Below are 17,056 nucleotides of genomic sequence, written 5' to 3'. Positions count from 1 at the left end.
CACTGATTTAGACGTAGATACAGGACGGTTTATAATTATTGCTCATTATTCGGTCTTCATTTTTTTGTTTTTCTATTACATTTGGGACCACCCTGTTCACTTCGCATAGGGTATCCAATTACCTAAGGCCGGTCCTGGTGGTAATAGTACATAGTACTTTAGCCGTACCCCTATTCTTATTCTTTTGCCCTTTCAATAGACCTGCCCACATTTCAACAGCCCCCCCCTCTCCTTTAGGCGAAATGTATTCTAGTATCATATAAGATAAGATAAGATATAAACTTTATATATAAAGCTCTGGCAAAAGGACTTATAATCTTGCACTTTTGGTCAATCAGGTGCGCATGAAGAGTGCGCCGAGCACTTGGTAGCACATTCAGTGAACAGATTTTTGTTTTTGTTTACACGGGAAGTAGATGGGCGCTCAACTAATGACGCACTAGAGATTCAAACAGCTCTTAGAAAGTTTGTGTTGTTCAATGCTGCCAGGGTATCGATTGACTGTTGGCATCTACTTAAAGTAAGTAAGCCTCTTTATGGCATGATCCGTTTATCTGGATAAATATGCAGAATATATACTGTGACTCTTGAGTCACAGTAGATAACATGACGCGGTACACACTGCAGACACGTCTATTGTCCTTCTCAGGCCTTCTGGTCTAGACGTCGATACTAGATTCTAAAAGTTCTTAATAGAATCTCGATCTAAAAAAAAAAAACTGTATAAGTTCACCTTTCAGATCATGCAATTTTTATAGCAGATGATGTTAAAGTCATTCGTTTCTATGACCGACGGTTAACCAAGTTGACATGTGGCCAGCACAACGACCAAATTGCATTTACCTTCCCCAACCAATGGACCTCATTCACCAATCGTAAACAAACAACATTTTGCCACGTGGTTCTCTATATCTTCTATACAAATTACGCACTCCATAAAGGCTGTCACGTGATACGTAATTTTCATTGTTTTATCAATATTATCACGTGGCTAAAAGTTGTTTGTTTACGATTGGTGAATTAGGTCCATTGTTACTAATGTCAAGTATACCCTCTAGAGTTGGTTGGACTCAGGAGCGACCTAAAAATCCAGAAATTCAAAATCCCACTTTATTGAATATTATGGGCAGTATGGCGGGTACAAATAATCTTACTTTTTGGTGTGTGCGGTGTAGAGAAAAAGAAAAAGTAATTTTTTATTGTGACACGTGCGCTTTACGTCTTGTAAACAAAAGGGAAACTATTAAGATAAGATAAGATAATTTTTATTGATTCAATCAAATGGAAATTCAGTTTGACAACAATTGACAACCTCAGTGTAACAATAAAATTATAGAATATAGATGCAAATACGAACAACATTCACACACGAAACACATTCACACTCATAACCAGCGCTTTATGAATTAGACTTCTATGAACTTCTCGATGACGACAGACGATCTTGTAACACTCTGACCGACAGTGGAATGAAGGAGTTTTTAAATCTTTCTGTTTTAGTTCTAATGGAAAGGAGACGACCACTTCGTTCAGATCTTATGTAATAGTGGTTTAGTGGGTGAAGATTATCTTTAAATGAATAATGAATCTTTAATGATAAAGTTTACAGCTACGAGCAACATAAAATTGTTGAAGTTGATTCTTTCATTTTGATCTAGGTTGCTTACCTCTCAGCCATCAGGGGCCATTTAATAGCTCTTTACAGAACTTAACCTAAATCTGTTAGCGAGTCCTGGTTATAGATCTTTAACCGTTCAGAAAGACCGCATCACAAACGAAGAGGTTAAGGACATGGTTACTACAGACATTGGACCCCACGATGACCTGCTAACTTTTGTAAATCAAAATATGCAAACTAAAACTCTATGGCCATATTACAAGGTTTTCGGGACTCGCAAAGACCTTCATTCAGGAAACAGTACCAGGAAAAAGAAGAATAGGCAGAGAAAGCGAGGGGAAGACAACATAAAAGAATGGACTTGCCTGCCATTGAAAGAGGTTCTATCCGAGGCAAAAGACAGAGTGGAATGGAGAAAGACGTTCGACAAATCTTATGTGTTGCCCCAACGGTCCAACAGACTAAGGGATAGGTGAAGGTGAACTGTTTAGAAAAATAAGAACACAGTCTCTGCCTTTTCCAAGGCTTAGCTTTTCATTAAATGTAGATCTAGATTGTACAGCTAACTCTAGAAGCTCTCAGAATATTCCCTGCAGATCTCATCTACTTTAGGTCTACATTGTAGGACAAAGAAGGCAAATGTATTGAAATTTGCGGTAGTGTCTAGCCCAGTGTTTCCCAAACTGTGTTCCGAAAGACCCTGGTGTTCCGCGAAGTCTGAAAAGGTGTTCCACGAAACAATGGAATAGTAGGCCACTGCGTGAATTAATCTCTCTATAACAAATAAGCAAAGTGTTCCGCTAAATACAAAAAATGTGCAAAGTGTTCCGTTGAGGAAAAATTTGGGAACCACTGGTCTAGTCTTACCCTGAACCTGTCTAGTATAGGATAACTGTGTCGTCGCCATGATATTCCCGAGTTCATACTTCAAAGCTTGCCATGCCCTGCCCTCCTGCAGTTGGTTTTGAATTAATACGTAGATCTATTACTCTATACCTCTGAATTAATGTTCAAAATTATTATTTGTATCATGCAACCTTTATTTTGATAAGAAAGCTGCTATTTTCACGACGAAATATTTATTTTCACAACCAAACTGCTATTTTCACAACCACGCTGTTATTTTCACAACCACGCTGTTATTTTCAAAACCTGTTATTTTGACATCAAACCGTCAAATGGCATTGTAACCTTTTTAAAAAACAAAGCTCCTGGAAGTTCAATGTCGCCCACATTGATTTCATGTAATGGGGGAGATATGCGTGTTTGGTTGGAAGACGGGGGGAGGGGGGGATCACTAGTTGTTGCGCGAAGACGCTCAGATTTATGAGATGTCTAGGCCGAAGGGGTACATCAAAGACACCAATAAATACCGTATCTAATGCCAAAAGCTAAACAAGGAACTTACAATCTATTTTCTTGTGTGACCTACTCTCCAGTGTAAACGTATCATTTCTGCCTTTCTCTCTTTCTGAGTGACGTGAATTAAATGTTACTGAATAAGGGACTGCACTCTCCAGGACTGCGTCGAGAATCGATTTTATCTCTCTAAATAGCTTGCTAATTATGACAGTTGTTTGGGAGAGGTCTGCTAACCAGGACTCAGAATAACGAGCAGCTTTAATGGAACGGCATGGAGTTATTGTCAATGATATAGACTTAACCTAAACCTAACCATAACCGTTAAGTTAGTAGGTAAGGGTGGAAATTACGAGACGGAGACGCAGCCCAGCATTTTTACCTCCCTTGAGTAGTTGAAATCAATGCGTTTCTAAGGGGGAGCATTAAAAAAATAGGCAAACATTTCTACAACTATTTGTACGTAAACAATAACCATAACCCCTCCACTTCTCATTGGAAAGTTCATAGAGATATTCTCTTACACTCATTCCTTTAAAAAAAAAAAAAAAACTTATAATATAAGGGACATAACCGCTTAATTACCGCAATTTCTCTCTACTGTAAAATGTATTCCCCCTTTTCTATATAAAGCAAAATTAATTAATAATCATTTATCAATTAACTAATTGGTTATTTTTTTTTATTCATTCACGTGTTGTCATCGATAATGAATAATTGTGCAAAGCTTCAACTTGATCTGAGAATGGGAAGTGAGAAAAGAAAACTGTAAAAGAATCCTCCCAGACAGACGGACAGAGTGTAATAAAAGTTCTTTATTAAAATAAGGGTCAGCGTTATCTCTGATTTGTAGAGTTCCAAATGTTGACATTTTAAAATACTTTTCGTATTTCTTTATGTGTCTACAGCCTCTACTTCGAACACAGAACCGTACAATGACCAAACAAGGTAGAGAACTTATGCAAATTAACAAAACTTGAATTTGATTGTTTGCACTTGAATTTTAAATTTCTCGTTATCTGACTTTGTGGGTGCTGTCCCCCATCACACAATATTTATTGTTTATTGGTTTGAAATATTTCTATGCATAATATCAGCTTAATTAATACTTATTCTATATGAGTGGAAACTGTTTGGCTATAATCTGATATTCGCTTATATGTATAGATACCCACATGGAAGAATTATGTTACCAGACTCCAAAATAATGAGATAGATATAGCTTTTTAATAAATGTCTTTTTTCATTTGTATTATAGAGTATTATTAGACTAGCTATACTTTTTATTAGTTTTGGGGAAAGCGCGCTTAAGATAATTTTTTAAATTTTTGTTTCATCTTGTTGAATTGAAAAGTTGCGTTTATTTTAGGTGAAAAGCAATGTTGTTTTAAAGTTGCATCATTAGCATTGTTGTTGTTCGGTCGTTGACTTGTTACACCAGATTGCTAGTACAACTGAACCGATGTATGCGTATTACATTTTTAAAATTGTAAAACTTGAAATATTCTGGAAAAAAATCTTCTTTTGAAACAAAACTAAATATAACTTTTATTACAACATAGACAAATTAAACTTGAGATGAAATTAAATTAATCTAATGGTAATAATATAGAATGGTTTGTTATACAAAATTTCAACAACACGTCTTTACTGTTTCAAATCTCTGGGTCGTCTGCCGTTTCACGTTTGCATTACGCTAAAACCTATTGTAATTTCATCATCCTCACTCCATAGCCACCAACCAAAAACACGACTTTACTATTTGAAATCACTGGGTCGTCTGCCGTTTCATGTTTGCATTACGCTAGAACCTATTGTAATTTCATCATCCTCACTCCATAGCCACCATCCAAAAACACGTCTTTACTGTTTGAAATCACTGGGTCGTCTGCCGTTACAACATTTGACTGTGAGAATGACATTTATAGAACGCTTGTCTGCCGAGTGTCTCCAGTTCAAATACCAAATAAGATTATAAATATTAACTTCAGAATTGGGCTCGAGCTGGGTCTTAAGGCAATAAAAACAACAACAACCTCTTTTCCTCCCTGCCCAAGGATGTCAAGGCTACAGTAACAAAGAGCTCCGATCATCTTACATTAGCATACGGAGAAGTGGTACGATAATACGAGGTATCGTTTGTAGCCGTTTTAAAGTGCAAATAAAGTCAAGCTGTATGTCGCTATTACATTCTGATCTCACATACATCGACATGACAGGGACAAGCGAAAACTATAAGCTTTTACAGTGCGGATCTAGACTTTACAAAGGCCCTAAGTTATTAAAAGATACGGACCCCCTTCCCTGTAACCATTTGGGGCCCTAAGCGTTTGCTTATGTTCAGGGCTGGAGTTAGGTAATAGGAGGGCCCGTGGCAGGATTATGTGGAAGCCCCTACACTTTTTCGAAAGTTTAGAAATAAACCCCTATACTACATATGGCTAAGGGCAAGTCATATTTTGGTGGAAATAGAGTACTTGCAAATTTAATCCCAATTTTCCTTCTTTGTAAAAAATATTAAATATGCATATTTCATTTTTTTTATGTATATTTTTGAGCTTGTGGAGGGTAGGACCCTGCTGTAAATGCGGAACTGGATTTATATATGTATATTGCTAGTGCGCTCCAAACGACACTTTTTAACCAGGGCAGTGCTTCCAAGCGTAGAATTTAAGGTCTTGTCTGTTAAAATGAGAGAGGGGATCATACAAGCACAAAAGGTAAAGTTTCTAACCCGTTGCCGTTAAATTCGTTTTTTTTTAATTGTTATTTTTTTATAGTGGGGGCCCTGGGGATGTCTAGGACAAATTTGTACAAATACTCCTTCTTCCCTAGTGCTATTAGAGCATGGAATGGGTTGCCTGAGCTAGCCAGGAAAACCAGTGACTTGGCAGAATTTAAGTCATTGGTTAATATGCATGACTAAATGCATGACGCGTAGGACGTAACCATCTTCTTTTTTGAAGTAACGTCTGTATTATATAAGATAAGATAAGATAAGATGTGCCCCCAACTGCCTTCTCATAATTCCGTATCTGCTTGAGTTGCCTAAATGCAAATCCAGCGCAGCTTAATGATACTCTCATATTACTCATAATATTTACTTTTGGTATGATTTTCATATTTTTCAATGCCATTGGAGATGTGAGCACAACAACATAGTAGCCATTCTTAAAGGACAAAGATAATCTACAGAACTGGTGTTTAGCTCTATGCATATTTGTATGACAGCACTATAGTTCACACAGTTCTAACATTTCACTTTGTTCTATATTTTTACCTCCCCTGCATAGTAAACCCTGACTTAGTTTTAACCAGCATGCTAGAGGCTCCCACTTCCCTCTCCTGTCAAATAATGTAGGGGGCGCTCGTGTGTCGTAAAGGCTAAGAACCAAAAACAAACACAAATGTCATCGAAGACTGGAGAGTTCTCCAAACAGCTCAATATGCAGATCTAAAGCAGGTGCAATGATTGAAAATATCACTTCCCAGTCAGGCTGCTAGTTATAAGAAAACCTTATCTTTAGGTTGACATTGCTTTAAACAAAATGACAAGTTTATTACGTCTTATATCTGAGTTGACTTTAAGCAAGCTATCGACAGAGTATGGCACGGGGCAGTCCGGGGCACAATACAATATAAATCAAAACATAATAAAAGTTACCGAAAACCTTGTGCCGCTAGTGCGGTGTACCTCAACAGCAACATTGGGGGGGCAGTTGGAGTGAGGCAAGGCTGCCTACTCTCACCAACTCTTTTCATCTTCCTTGAAATGTTAATGGAAGATGCACTCGATGGTTGCGAAGATTCTGTAAGCATTGGAGGAAGACATATTACTAGCGCTTCGTGGACGACATCGGTGGTCTGGAAGGAATAGAAGAACTAGCTGACTTAGTGATGCGAATAGACAAGACTTCCGCAGCATATGGCATGCAAATCAATGCTGAAAAGCACAAATTATGACTAATAGCCAACAGGGCTTTATAAGGGACATCAGTATTGGTGGTGAAAAGCTGACAAGTACCAGTAGCTTATATCTTAGAGCTTTTGTCTCAGATGAGGGAACCAAACCCGAACTACTGGCCAGAATTGCATTGTCTACAGCAGCACTTGCAAGACTCAAATTAATCTGGACAGACAAAGGCATAGCCCTAAAGTTAGACTGATGTTCTGCCTGGACACGGCCACATTTTTATATGCATGCGAATCTTCGACGCTGACTGCGGATCTCGAGAAGAGGACCCTATCAATGGAATTAAGGTGCTACAGAAAGATCTTAGGTGTCACTTACATAGACCACATCACGAATGAAGAGATTAGAAACAGAAATAATGCAGCAATTGGACCCCCACGACGACCTGCTAACCACTGTAAAAAATAAAACGTAAACTCAAACTATGGTCACATTACAAAGTCCTCAAGGCTCGCAAAGACCTTCCTTCAGGGAACAGTACCAGGAGGAAGAAGAAGAAGATAGACAGACATCATCAAAGGACAGAGAGGAATTGGGAAAGACGGTTGACAGTTCTTGTATGGTGCGCCAACGGTCCGATTGATTATGGGATGGATTAGTAGAGTATTTGAGTTTATCTAGATTCTAGATCTTTTTATTTTTTTTTATAAGTAAAGTTTCTATGGTTTTCCTGGCTAACAACTTATTCTTTGCGGAGATATGGTTGGAAAGAAATATATACTTCATTTGGATTTGTCCTGATTTACAGAAAAAGACTTTTTTTTGTGTGTGCTGTTTTTAGCGGCCCCCGAAAGGGGAAAGACGCTATTAGTTTTGTGCGAAATGTCTGTCCGTCCGTCCCGTTTAGATCTCGTAAACTAGAAAAGATATTGAAAATCCGACATCACAATATTTTAGACCATTCAAAGTTCTGATGCAACGGCTACTTTTTTTTCTGAAAGCGAAAATCTAATTTTTAAAATCAGTTATGCAAGCAGTTTTTTAAAGAGAAAAAGCTAATTAGTATGCATTATAAGTTAGACCTAAAGAATAGTAATCTTGTAAACGTCATTTTCGTGAACTTTTTTTTTATTGCGGAAATTTTATTTTATTTTGAGCATTCGAATAAGAGATTGAGCCTTTTCAAAAAATTACATCAATTATAAGACTTCAGTTAGGCCAGGAGAGGCGCGGTAGCTGAGTGGTAAAGCGCTTGGCTTCCGACCCGGGGTCCCGGGTTCGATTCCTGGTGAAGACTGGGATTTTCTACTTCGGAATCCTTAGGCGCCTCTGAGTCCACCCAGCTCCAATGGGTACCTGATATTAGTTGGGGAAAAGTAAAGGCGGTTGGTCGTTGTGCTGGCTACATGACACCCTCGTTAACCGTAGGCCACAAAAACAGATGAACTTTACATAATCTGCCCTATAGACCACAAGGTCTAAAAGGGGAACTAGTTAGACCAGGTTCACATCTAACTTTGCATTCACTTGCACCCATCCTTTGATCAGCTGTACCGTTGGGGCACTACACAAGATATGTCAACCTTCTTTCTCCATTCTTATCTCTCATTTGTCTTTGATATAATTTCATTTGGATGTTCTTTCTGAAAATATTGAAGCCTGCCTGGGTGGACCACTTCGGGGGCCGATTTTGAGTTTGTGTTTCCACACAAACTGTCTTTGTAATCTTGTTGTAATTATAAGATAAGTATAGATGTTGTTTTTTTTTTCTTTCTTTACGCTTCAATCATCAGATCTTTAATGTCTCATGTGTTGTGTCTCGTGTGAGATGCCTTATGTGTGATGTCTCATATATATTGTCTCATATGTTGTGTCTTATATGTCATGTCTCAGATGTAATGACTCATATGTAACGTTTCAGATTTGATTTCTCATATGTGATGTCTCATTATCTTTTGTGTTGTCATATTATATAATGCTATTATAATGCTATTCATATCAAGAATATCTGCTCCCAGGTATCTCCTAATTCTAGTTTAAGAATCCCCCCCTCCCCCTGTGTGTACATTTTGTGTTATAAAGGTGTATGTGTGTGTGTGTGTGTGTGTGTCAACCTGTACGTTAAGTTCACGTGTGTGGATATATATGTTAACATCGCCTCACGTTTTGAAGTAAGTAGGACATAATTTATCACCTCTGTCTCCCAAGGATTCTCAAACAGGGCAACCTACCACGTTCTTGGCGTAATTCTTACCGTTTCGAAACTCTGTCGCCTTGTGTGTTGACATGTTCAAGTACGGGTATCGAACTTTGACCAGCAGTAACAAAAACTTAGATCCTAGATTAGTGGTGCCCAAACTATGGCCTGCGGGTCATATCCGCCCCGTTACGTGGTACTATCCCAGGGGTTCTCAACCTGTGGGTCGCGACCCCCTTGGGGGTCGATTGACGATTTGCCAGGGGTCGCCTAATACCGTTGAAAATATGGATTGTTTTTGTCTATTCTTCTATTGCTGTATGGGTGTGTGCGAGGGGGGGGGGTCGCGGCAGAGTGGGGGGTTGTAAAAAGGGGTCGCCGAGCTTAAAAGGTTAAGAACCGCTGTACTATCCGGTCCCTTAAAGGTCTGCCCACATGGAATAACAAACTCAAAGAATCTGCTTCCCAATTGTTATTCCCTGACTGAATTGTTTTCTTTGCGGTGATGCTGACCGTAACACAGACGTCGGGAATATATTCGCCCTCCCCCTTACCAAAAAAAAAACAACAACAAAGAAACAGGGAAAACAAAAAAGAATACTTTCGAAAATACACAGCATAACGGAAGGGAAAGAGCGCTAATTACAGCCTTTTATCTCGAGATGGTAGGGTTTATCTCCCTTTCTGTATTGTCGTCTACTATGAATATTTATGCAAAATTTCAACTTGAGAATGGGAATGAGAGGAAAAAGTAACAAAACGTATTAAGGGGAATAAATCCGTATATATATACAATCACATCTCTCTTTAAGTAGCATTTATTCCCCATAATTCGAAACCAAACGAAATAATCCTCAATAATCACGTAATTAATTGTTTAATTTTTTGGATAGATTCACGTCTAGTACAAAGAAAAGAATAATTGTGCAAAGTTTTAACTTGATCCGAGAATGGGAAGTGGGCTAAAAAATACATGTTCAGTCTTTTTACCAGACAGACAGAGGGTTGATATATAAGTTTTGTAAAAAAAAAAGGTGGACACCGTTGTCCTAGACTAGACGATTTTTCAAATCGCGAAACTTAAGAAGAAAAAGAGGTAACTACACTCCCATTTAGTGACGTCACACTTTTGTGAAGCAACAACATTAACAGCTGAAGTATTCCTGAAGTATTCTCTTATGACAGAAAGTTTTTTTTTCTTTTTATTATTATTAACAGTGTGTAATTCAAATTTTATGTCCGTTACGGTAATTCTTTTGAGTTGTCACTTGTGTAAACATTCCGAGTCGTTCTAATTATACTTTGAGATTAGAAAGTTGGAGACGAGTGTAGTAGTTGTGAGTTCTGAGTTGGCTACTGCGACTGACATATATAAGAGTGCTGAATTTCTTGCCGTTCTTTTTATATACGTACGTCTAGAGTAAGTACAAAATTTGATATTAGTAGAAATATTCTCTTTCTCTGCCTCTCTCTTTTTCTCTCTCCCCTCTCCCTTATCCTGTCTTTCTCTCGTTCTCCCGCTGCCTGTCGCTCGCGTTTCCTCTCTATGTTTCTCTCTCCCTCTCATTCTTTTTGTTTCATCACCCTCTCTTAATCTATCACTCTTTCTCCCTCTCGCTATAGCTCTCTCTTTCTCTCTCACATCTCCCTCTCTCTTTCTATCCCTCCTTTCTCATCTCTCGTTCCCACAAACACTTCCTTGCTCTCGGCCTCTCTCACTCCCCCTTTCTCCCGCTCTCTCTATCTCTCTCTCTCTCTTTCTCTCTCTCTCTATTTCTGTATATACTCGCATTCAGGTTATAAACCTAGCGTCACTCTCATAAAAACTCCAAATGTGTTAGATGTAGATATTGACGTCTGCAGCCCTAACTTGACGTCTTCGCCTCATCACTTAATCCGACGTCTTCATTTGTGTGTCACATTTAAAACTCGCCCAAAATGATCTGCACTAATTAGGTCACTTTGGTAAATACCTTGCGTTCTACACCAGGTAAGTGTTTCTGGTGTTAAAACATTTTCAACTGCACTTAATCTGTTACATTAGTTCAAACTCAGCATCGGTGCTAGAGCATTGACAAAGTGCATTTCTTTTCCCGGGATATAGTTGTTTGAACTCATTTGTATTGATGTCAAGAGGCGGACTGGGTGTCAAAATCGGCCCTAGCATTTGTATACCATCCGGCCCACAAAGTGTATATCATATATGGACATCCAGATCTAAGGTCTACCTGTCCTCAAAATCGTTATGTTAAGTTTGATAATGTATCGATAACTGTTCGCATGCATACAGTGGACTCAATATCTTCATAAGAAATATGTAGGCCTTGTGTTGCTATGTCATCGCTAAGTGGGTAGGCCCTAAAATAGCTGATGTCTACGAGAAGCACTGTCGACTGATGTAGGCTATTACATTATTTAGGCCTAATACACTGTTGAGTCTGTAAACGATTGTTTTTAAACAGCCGCTCAAATGGTCACTTTTATAAGAGAATGTTTGGCTATAAAATATTTAAACAATTGTATACGAGTCAGAGTAACCCTTTCGGTAGCCCCTACCGGCCCATTTGGGTACCAGCCCACTGGTATTTACCCAAACGCCCATATGGCCAGTCCGCCCCTTAAGATGTCTTAGGCTACAACATTTGCTGTGAACTAAGTGTGCAGAATAGGATATTATATACCTTTACCCTTACTGGGATATGGGCCGCCAACAACGGATCTCCATAGTCCCTTGTCAAGAGCCGCCAACAATAGAGTTCCATTGTCCCTTGTCAAGAGCCGCCTACAATAGATATCCTTAGTCCCTTGTCAAGAGGCTACAACAATAGATTTCCATAGTCCATTGTCAAGAGCCGCCAACAATAGATCTCCATAGTCCCTTGTCAAGAGGCTACAACAATAGATCTCCATAGTCCCTTGTCAAGAGGCTACAACAATAGTTGTATGCTTTCTTTGGTTGGCTTTCTTTTGCATTAGAATCTCCTGGGATTGAGGGAGTGCATGTGTGTGCAGTGGCGTCACAAGGCTCGGTGTCACCTGGTGTGGAATGCTCGGGGTGTCACCCTCACACACACACACACATATAACCAACTCTCCCCTCCCCATATTCCAGTAAGAGTGACGGTCTGTAGTGTCCCTCGCACAAACCTGGTGACGCCACTCTGTGTGTATCTAGTCCCTAGTGTCTGATAAAATTTTGAGCAGGATGGACACTGATGAGTTACATGTAAAGGGGGATGAAAGGCTGAGATAGGGGAAACAATAAACAGAACCACTCGAGTGTGGTGAAAAGCTGTAAGTTTTAAGTGAATTGAGATCGAATTTTCAAATCATTCGCTTTATATGTATTGTCATTTTCCTCGTATTTTAATATATCTCTACACTTAAATTAAAAACTGTCACTATCTGTTGATCAAAGCCAAGTTTATTTTGTTTGTAAAAGAATTTTTCTGGCATTAATTAAAGTATCTTTGTCAAGTACAAGAATACGCCCACTAGTTAGGCTAACTGTATAGAGCTATAACTCTCCCCCCCCCCCCCACATCAACAGGGGTTGGGGGTCGCTAGCTGGACGCAAGGCCCTCCTCATTTATCATGACTTGGGCCAGGCTGATTGTACTTGGCTGACCTCTCTGCTGGACTTGCTCATCAATAATTTCCACGCAACGTTTTCTGTTAAGTTTTGAGGTCAAAATAATTCTTTTCATCACTGGTAGAATGGAACACTTAAAATGGTCCAGCAGTGGCGTAGCTAGGGATTTCGAGTCGGGGGAGGGGGTGCTTGACCTCTTTAGGGGCCTCTGCATTTTGACATTCGACATCATGACATGGGAAAATAGCGTAATATTTAATGTAAAAACAGATTTCGGACACTCATTTGGGGGCCCCGCGGGGGGGGGGAGATTTTTTAATTTGGCCCCCTCCCTATCCTAGCTACGCCACTGTGGTCCAGCAACAAATAGTCATAAAGAGAAAGCAAGTATTTAATCCTTTATATACATTCACTGTGCATTCAGTGTTTATGCATTCACTGTGCATTCAGCGTTTATGCATTCACTGTGCATTCAGCTTTTATACATTCACTGTGCATTCAGTGTTTATGCATTCACTGTGCATTCAGCTTTTATACATTCACTGTGCATTCAGTGTTTATACATTCACTGTGCATTCAGTGTTTATACATTCAATGTGCATTCAGCGTTTATACATTCAATGTGCATTCAGCGTTTATACATTCACTGTGCATTCAGTGTTTATGCATTCACTGTGTATTCAGTGTTTATGCATTCACAGGTGCATTCAGTGTTTATGCATTCACTGTGTATTCAGTGTCTATACATTCACTGTGCATTCAGCGTTTATACATTCACTGTGCATTCAGCGTTTATACATTCACTGTGCATTCAGTGTTTATGCATTCACTGTGCATTCAGTGTTTATGCATTCACTGTGCATTCAGTGTTTATGCATTCACTGTGTATTCAGCGTTTATACATTCACTTTGCATTCAGTGTTTATGCATTCACTGTGCATTCAGTGTTTATGCATTCACTGTGCATTCAGTGTTTATGCATTCACTGTGTATTCAGCGTTTATGCATTCTCTGTGCATTCAGTGTAGATTTGGCTGATTTTTTTTCTTTCTTCCTGGCAACAACTAGCTTAATTAAAGGAAAATAATGCTTAGAGGTTCTCAAATTTTTAACTGTGTCACAATTGCCAATATATCACTGCGACCAAAATGTCTGGCGATACTGTGATGTCACAAGACCAAACAAATTGACGTTCGCCGCATGACCCGGCACGCCCACTGTCACTCGTCACGGACTAATGGCGGTTTCGACACGCGGGTCACTGCCAGACTGATGTCATGCCAAAAATATTAATGGCTTAGCACAGCTACTGGTCTGTCCCGCACAGTAAAACATCATAGACCTAGCCTACGTTAAGAAAGTTAGTTGGAATAAGAAAAACATTAAAAATACATTTTTTTAAAGACAATACCCCCATAAGGCTCCATTATACAACTTAAAAAAATAATTAAATATTAAATATAATTAAATTAAAAACATTTCGTTCGAACCCGTGATTTTGACACCGTCAGCTGCGTGAACGTACCTCGTTAGCAAATGGGCCAGCGGGCAATGCACAGTTTAACTATATAATTTATAAATATTTATATGGACATTTAGATATAACACTAGACTCTAGACCTAGACCTGGGAGTTATAACTCTTGAAATATATTCTAAATCTAGATATACTTCTAGATTTAGAATCTAGATTCATTAGTGTTGCTATTTACATAAAAAATGTTAGTAAAGCTTAGATATTATTTCAATCAACTTGAAGCAACTTTTAATTCACTCAGTTATCGCATATGGTGAACTTTTTAATTTTATTTTTTATTGAATCATTGGAATGGTAAGCCTTTAAATCTACACTAAGAAGACGATGCGCACAATTTTCCTGAACATTATTTTTTTTAAATTACACTCTTGAGTCAATACCCGAACGCGATAGACCTTTCAAGAACGCGATAGCTCTTTCAAAACCGATGTTGGATCTAGACCTAGATTTAGTCTCTAGCCAAATTTACAACATATATTTATTTTTTACTTTAAAAAAAATTATAACGTTCAAACTAGAGTTTTCCCAATGTGGCCAACGAGCTAGTAATACTCTTCTTAGCGATATACATCAACTGTTTAATTTGTAGAAACAAATCGTTAGATTCGATTTTGAGATCAGATGTCCAGGTTCCTGGGTGCAGGTTCCACGAAGTCCTGACTTGAATTGTACAAAGCGACCTGAAATGCTAATAAAGGCTAGATTGGAACAAGAACCAACACTTGGCTTGTAAAGTGTCAACAACGAGGTTCTCAAACGTTTTCGACCCAGTGACCCCTTTATATAGTCAAAACTAGCCCACGGACCCCTAAGTGAAAAAGCTACATAAATGCACACCGTATACATGACATTTGTAAAAAAAAAAAACCAAAAAAAACAACAACATTGTATTGAGAAAGTGTTTATTAGAATTACAACTTTTCTTTTAAAATAAAAGTTAAAACATTAATGAGGTTAATGAGTGTATTTATGTCTCGCTCAATGTTTGTAAGTAGCAACGGTAAATCTCCACAAACATAAACTTCTAGGCAGTTTCTTTTAATTGCGATGAGATTTATAACGGCACTAAATGTATGTTCTATTAACTAAGAAAACGGGAAAGCTACCAACTACTTCCGTACAATAATCCATAATGCAGGGCGTTCAATTAGAACCTGTTTTTTTTGTAACTAGACATTGCGGTCTTATTGTTCAAACATGGACTTAAGTAAATCGTTTGCGGATGTTTTTTCAATAAGCGGCCTCTGGTATTAGTAAATACTCATCTGAGATTTGTATTTGAGTTTTTCCACACTAAAAGGGTTTAATTAATACTCAGTCGGGAATATCCAAGTGAAGAATGTTTTGAAGTCTTTTTGGTTTGTATCGTCATAGAGTAGTTCTTGATTGACAGAAAACAGTAGTGAAGGACGAGCTGATTAACATTCAGGTTGTCCAATCGGATTAATTGACTTTCTGCAAAGAAGTTATTTTAATTATATACAATTCTCAGCTCTCTGATGACTCCCTACGGTTGTCTCGCAGACCGCAGTTTGAAAACCACTGGTTTACAACATGGCAATCTTGGGAAAGGATAAACCACTTTAAACAAGGGGCATTACTACTCTAAGCAAAGGGACATAACTCGTGTAATACATATCAACAGGAAACATCTGCCAACTCTAAATATACCTAAGCAAGACAACTTCACGATTGATTATTTCTCCATATGGTACCTACATACCAAGTTGTTCATTTACATTGCCTCTTATTAGCTTGCAAGCTCTTCATGTGTGAAACATGCGCGGACGTGAATCTCGAAAACGGCTCTTAACAATTTTCCTAGAAATTCGACAATTTATAGGCCTAGATATCTTTGTTGGAAGGAAATTGCTAATAGTCCACACAGTAAAAACTGTGGTTAGACCGTTATAAGTTTTCAAAATGTAATCATCTTTTTCAAAGATGTTGCTATTTCGAACATGCTTTAATCGGGTTACTTGTTGCCAGGCATAGGCAAACTAGGCAGCCGCGTTAAGCCTCTGATTAGTGGGGGGGGGGGGTCTCGCACAGGACTCAAAGAAAAAAAAGTTTAGAGAATAAAAATGCAAAACGTAAATCATATCTCAAAAATAGCAGAACTCTATCTATCCATCCATCCATCCCAGTGGCGCTACAGCTAATGGAGGGCTATGGCCTGCTTCAACATATCCTTCCGTTCAGATCTCTCCTGGGCCTTTCGTCTCCACGCCCTAACCCCAAGCTGTTGCAGATCTGCTTCCACATCAGAACTCAACGGCTCTATATCTACTAGCCTAGTTCTAAGTCTATAAAATGATTCAAGGCTTATCATATCTTCTTCACGAATGTCTAGCTCTACTTGTTAGACAAATGTTTGACGACCATTGCTTCTTCCTTTTGGTGAAATGGCGAAACGTTATTTCTAGCCTGGCGTGGATGAATCTTTCATAAAGCCCATTCGTTCTATCGACGCTCAATGAATTGAACTTGTTGATTTAGATATAAATCCAGGAACGTTTTAATTGATTGCTTATTTTTCGGTCTTAATTTTTTGCTTTTCTATTTCATTTGGGGGCCACCCTATTCACTTCGCCTAGGGCTTCCAATCACCTAAGGCCGGCCCTGCTTGTTGCTGTTTTATATATCTCGTTGTAGATTTCCTTGATTCCACGTACCTATATCTACCAATGTTTTGCTATGTGCAGCGTATTAGGATAGGCGGCGCTGTCTAGTCGGAGTCAGGCCATTTGTTATAGAAGGCCTGGTATATTCAGCATAGAAATCGAATCCGTTAGACCAATCTTGATAAAACTTGTCATAAATTGTCCTTAGATCATGTCC

General features: G+C 38.6%; 1 protein-coding gene across 1 annotated transcript in view; it reads left to right on the top strand.

Moving 5' to 3' along the window:
- Positions 1-334: 334 nt before the first annotated feature.
- The window catches only part of LOC106050535 (galactose-3-O-sulfotransferase 4-like), a 33,004-nt gene continuing 16,282 nt past the window's right edge, over positions 335-17,056 (top strand). The window contains exons 1-2 of the mRNA XM_056013824.1: positions 335-520; positions 3,886-3,925. Coding sequence (XP_055869799.1) covers positions 3,913-3,925 — 13 coding nt within the window. The 5' untranslated portion in view covers positions 335-520; positions 3,886-3,912. The remainder of the gene's footprint in view (positions 521-3,885; positions 3,926-17,056) is intronic.

This window comes from Biomphalaria glabrata, chromosome 16 (genome assembly GCF_947242115.1).
Source record: "Biomphalaria glabrata chromosome 16, xgBioGlab47.1, whole genome shotgun sequence".
Lineage (NCBI taxonomy): Eukaryota > Metazoa > Mollusca > Gastropoda > Planorbidae > Biomphalaria > Biomphalaria glabrata.
This window is presented reverse-complemented; position numbering and strand designations above follow the sequence as displayed.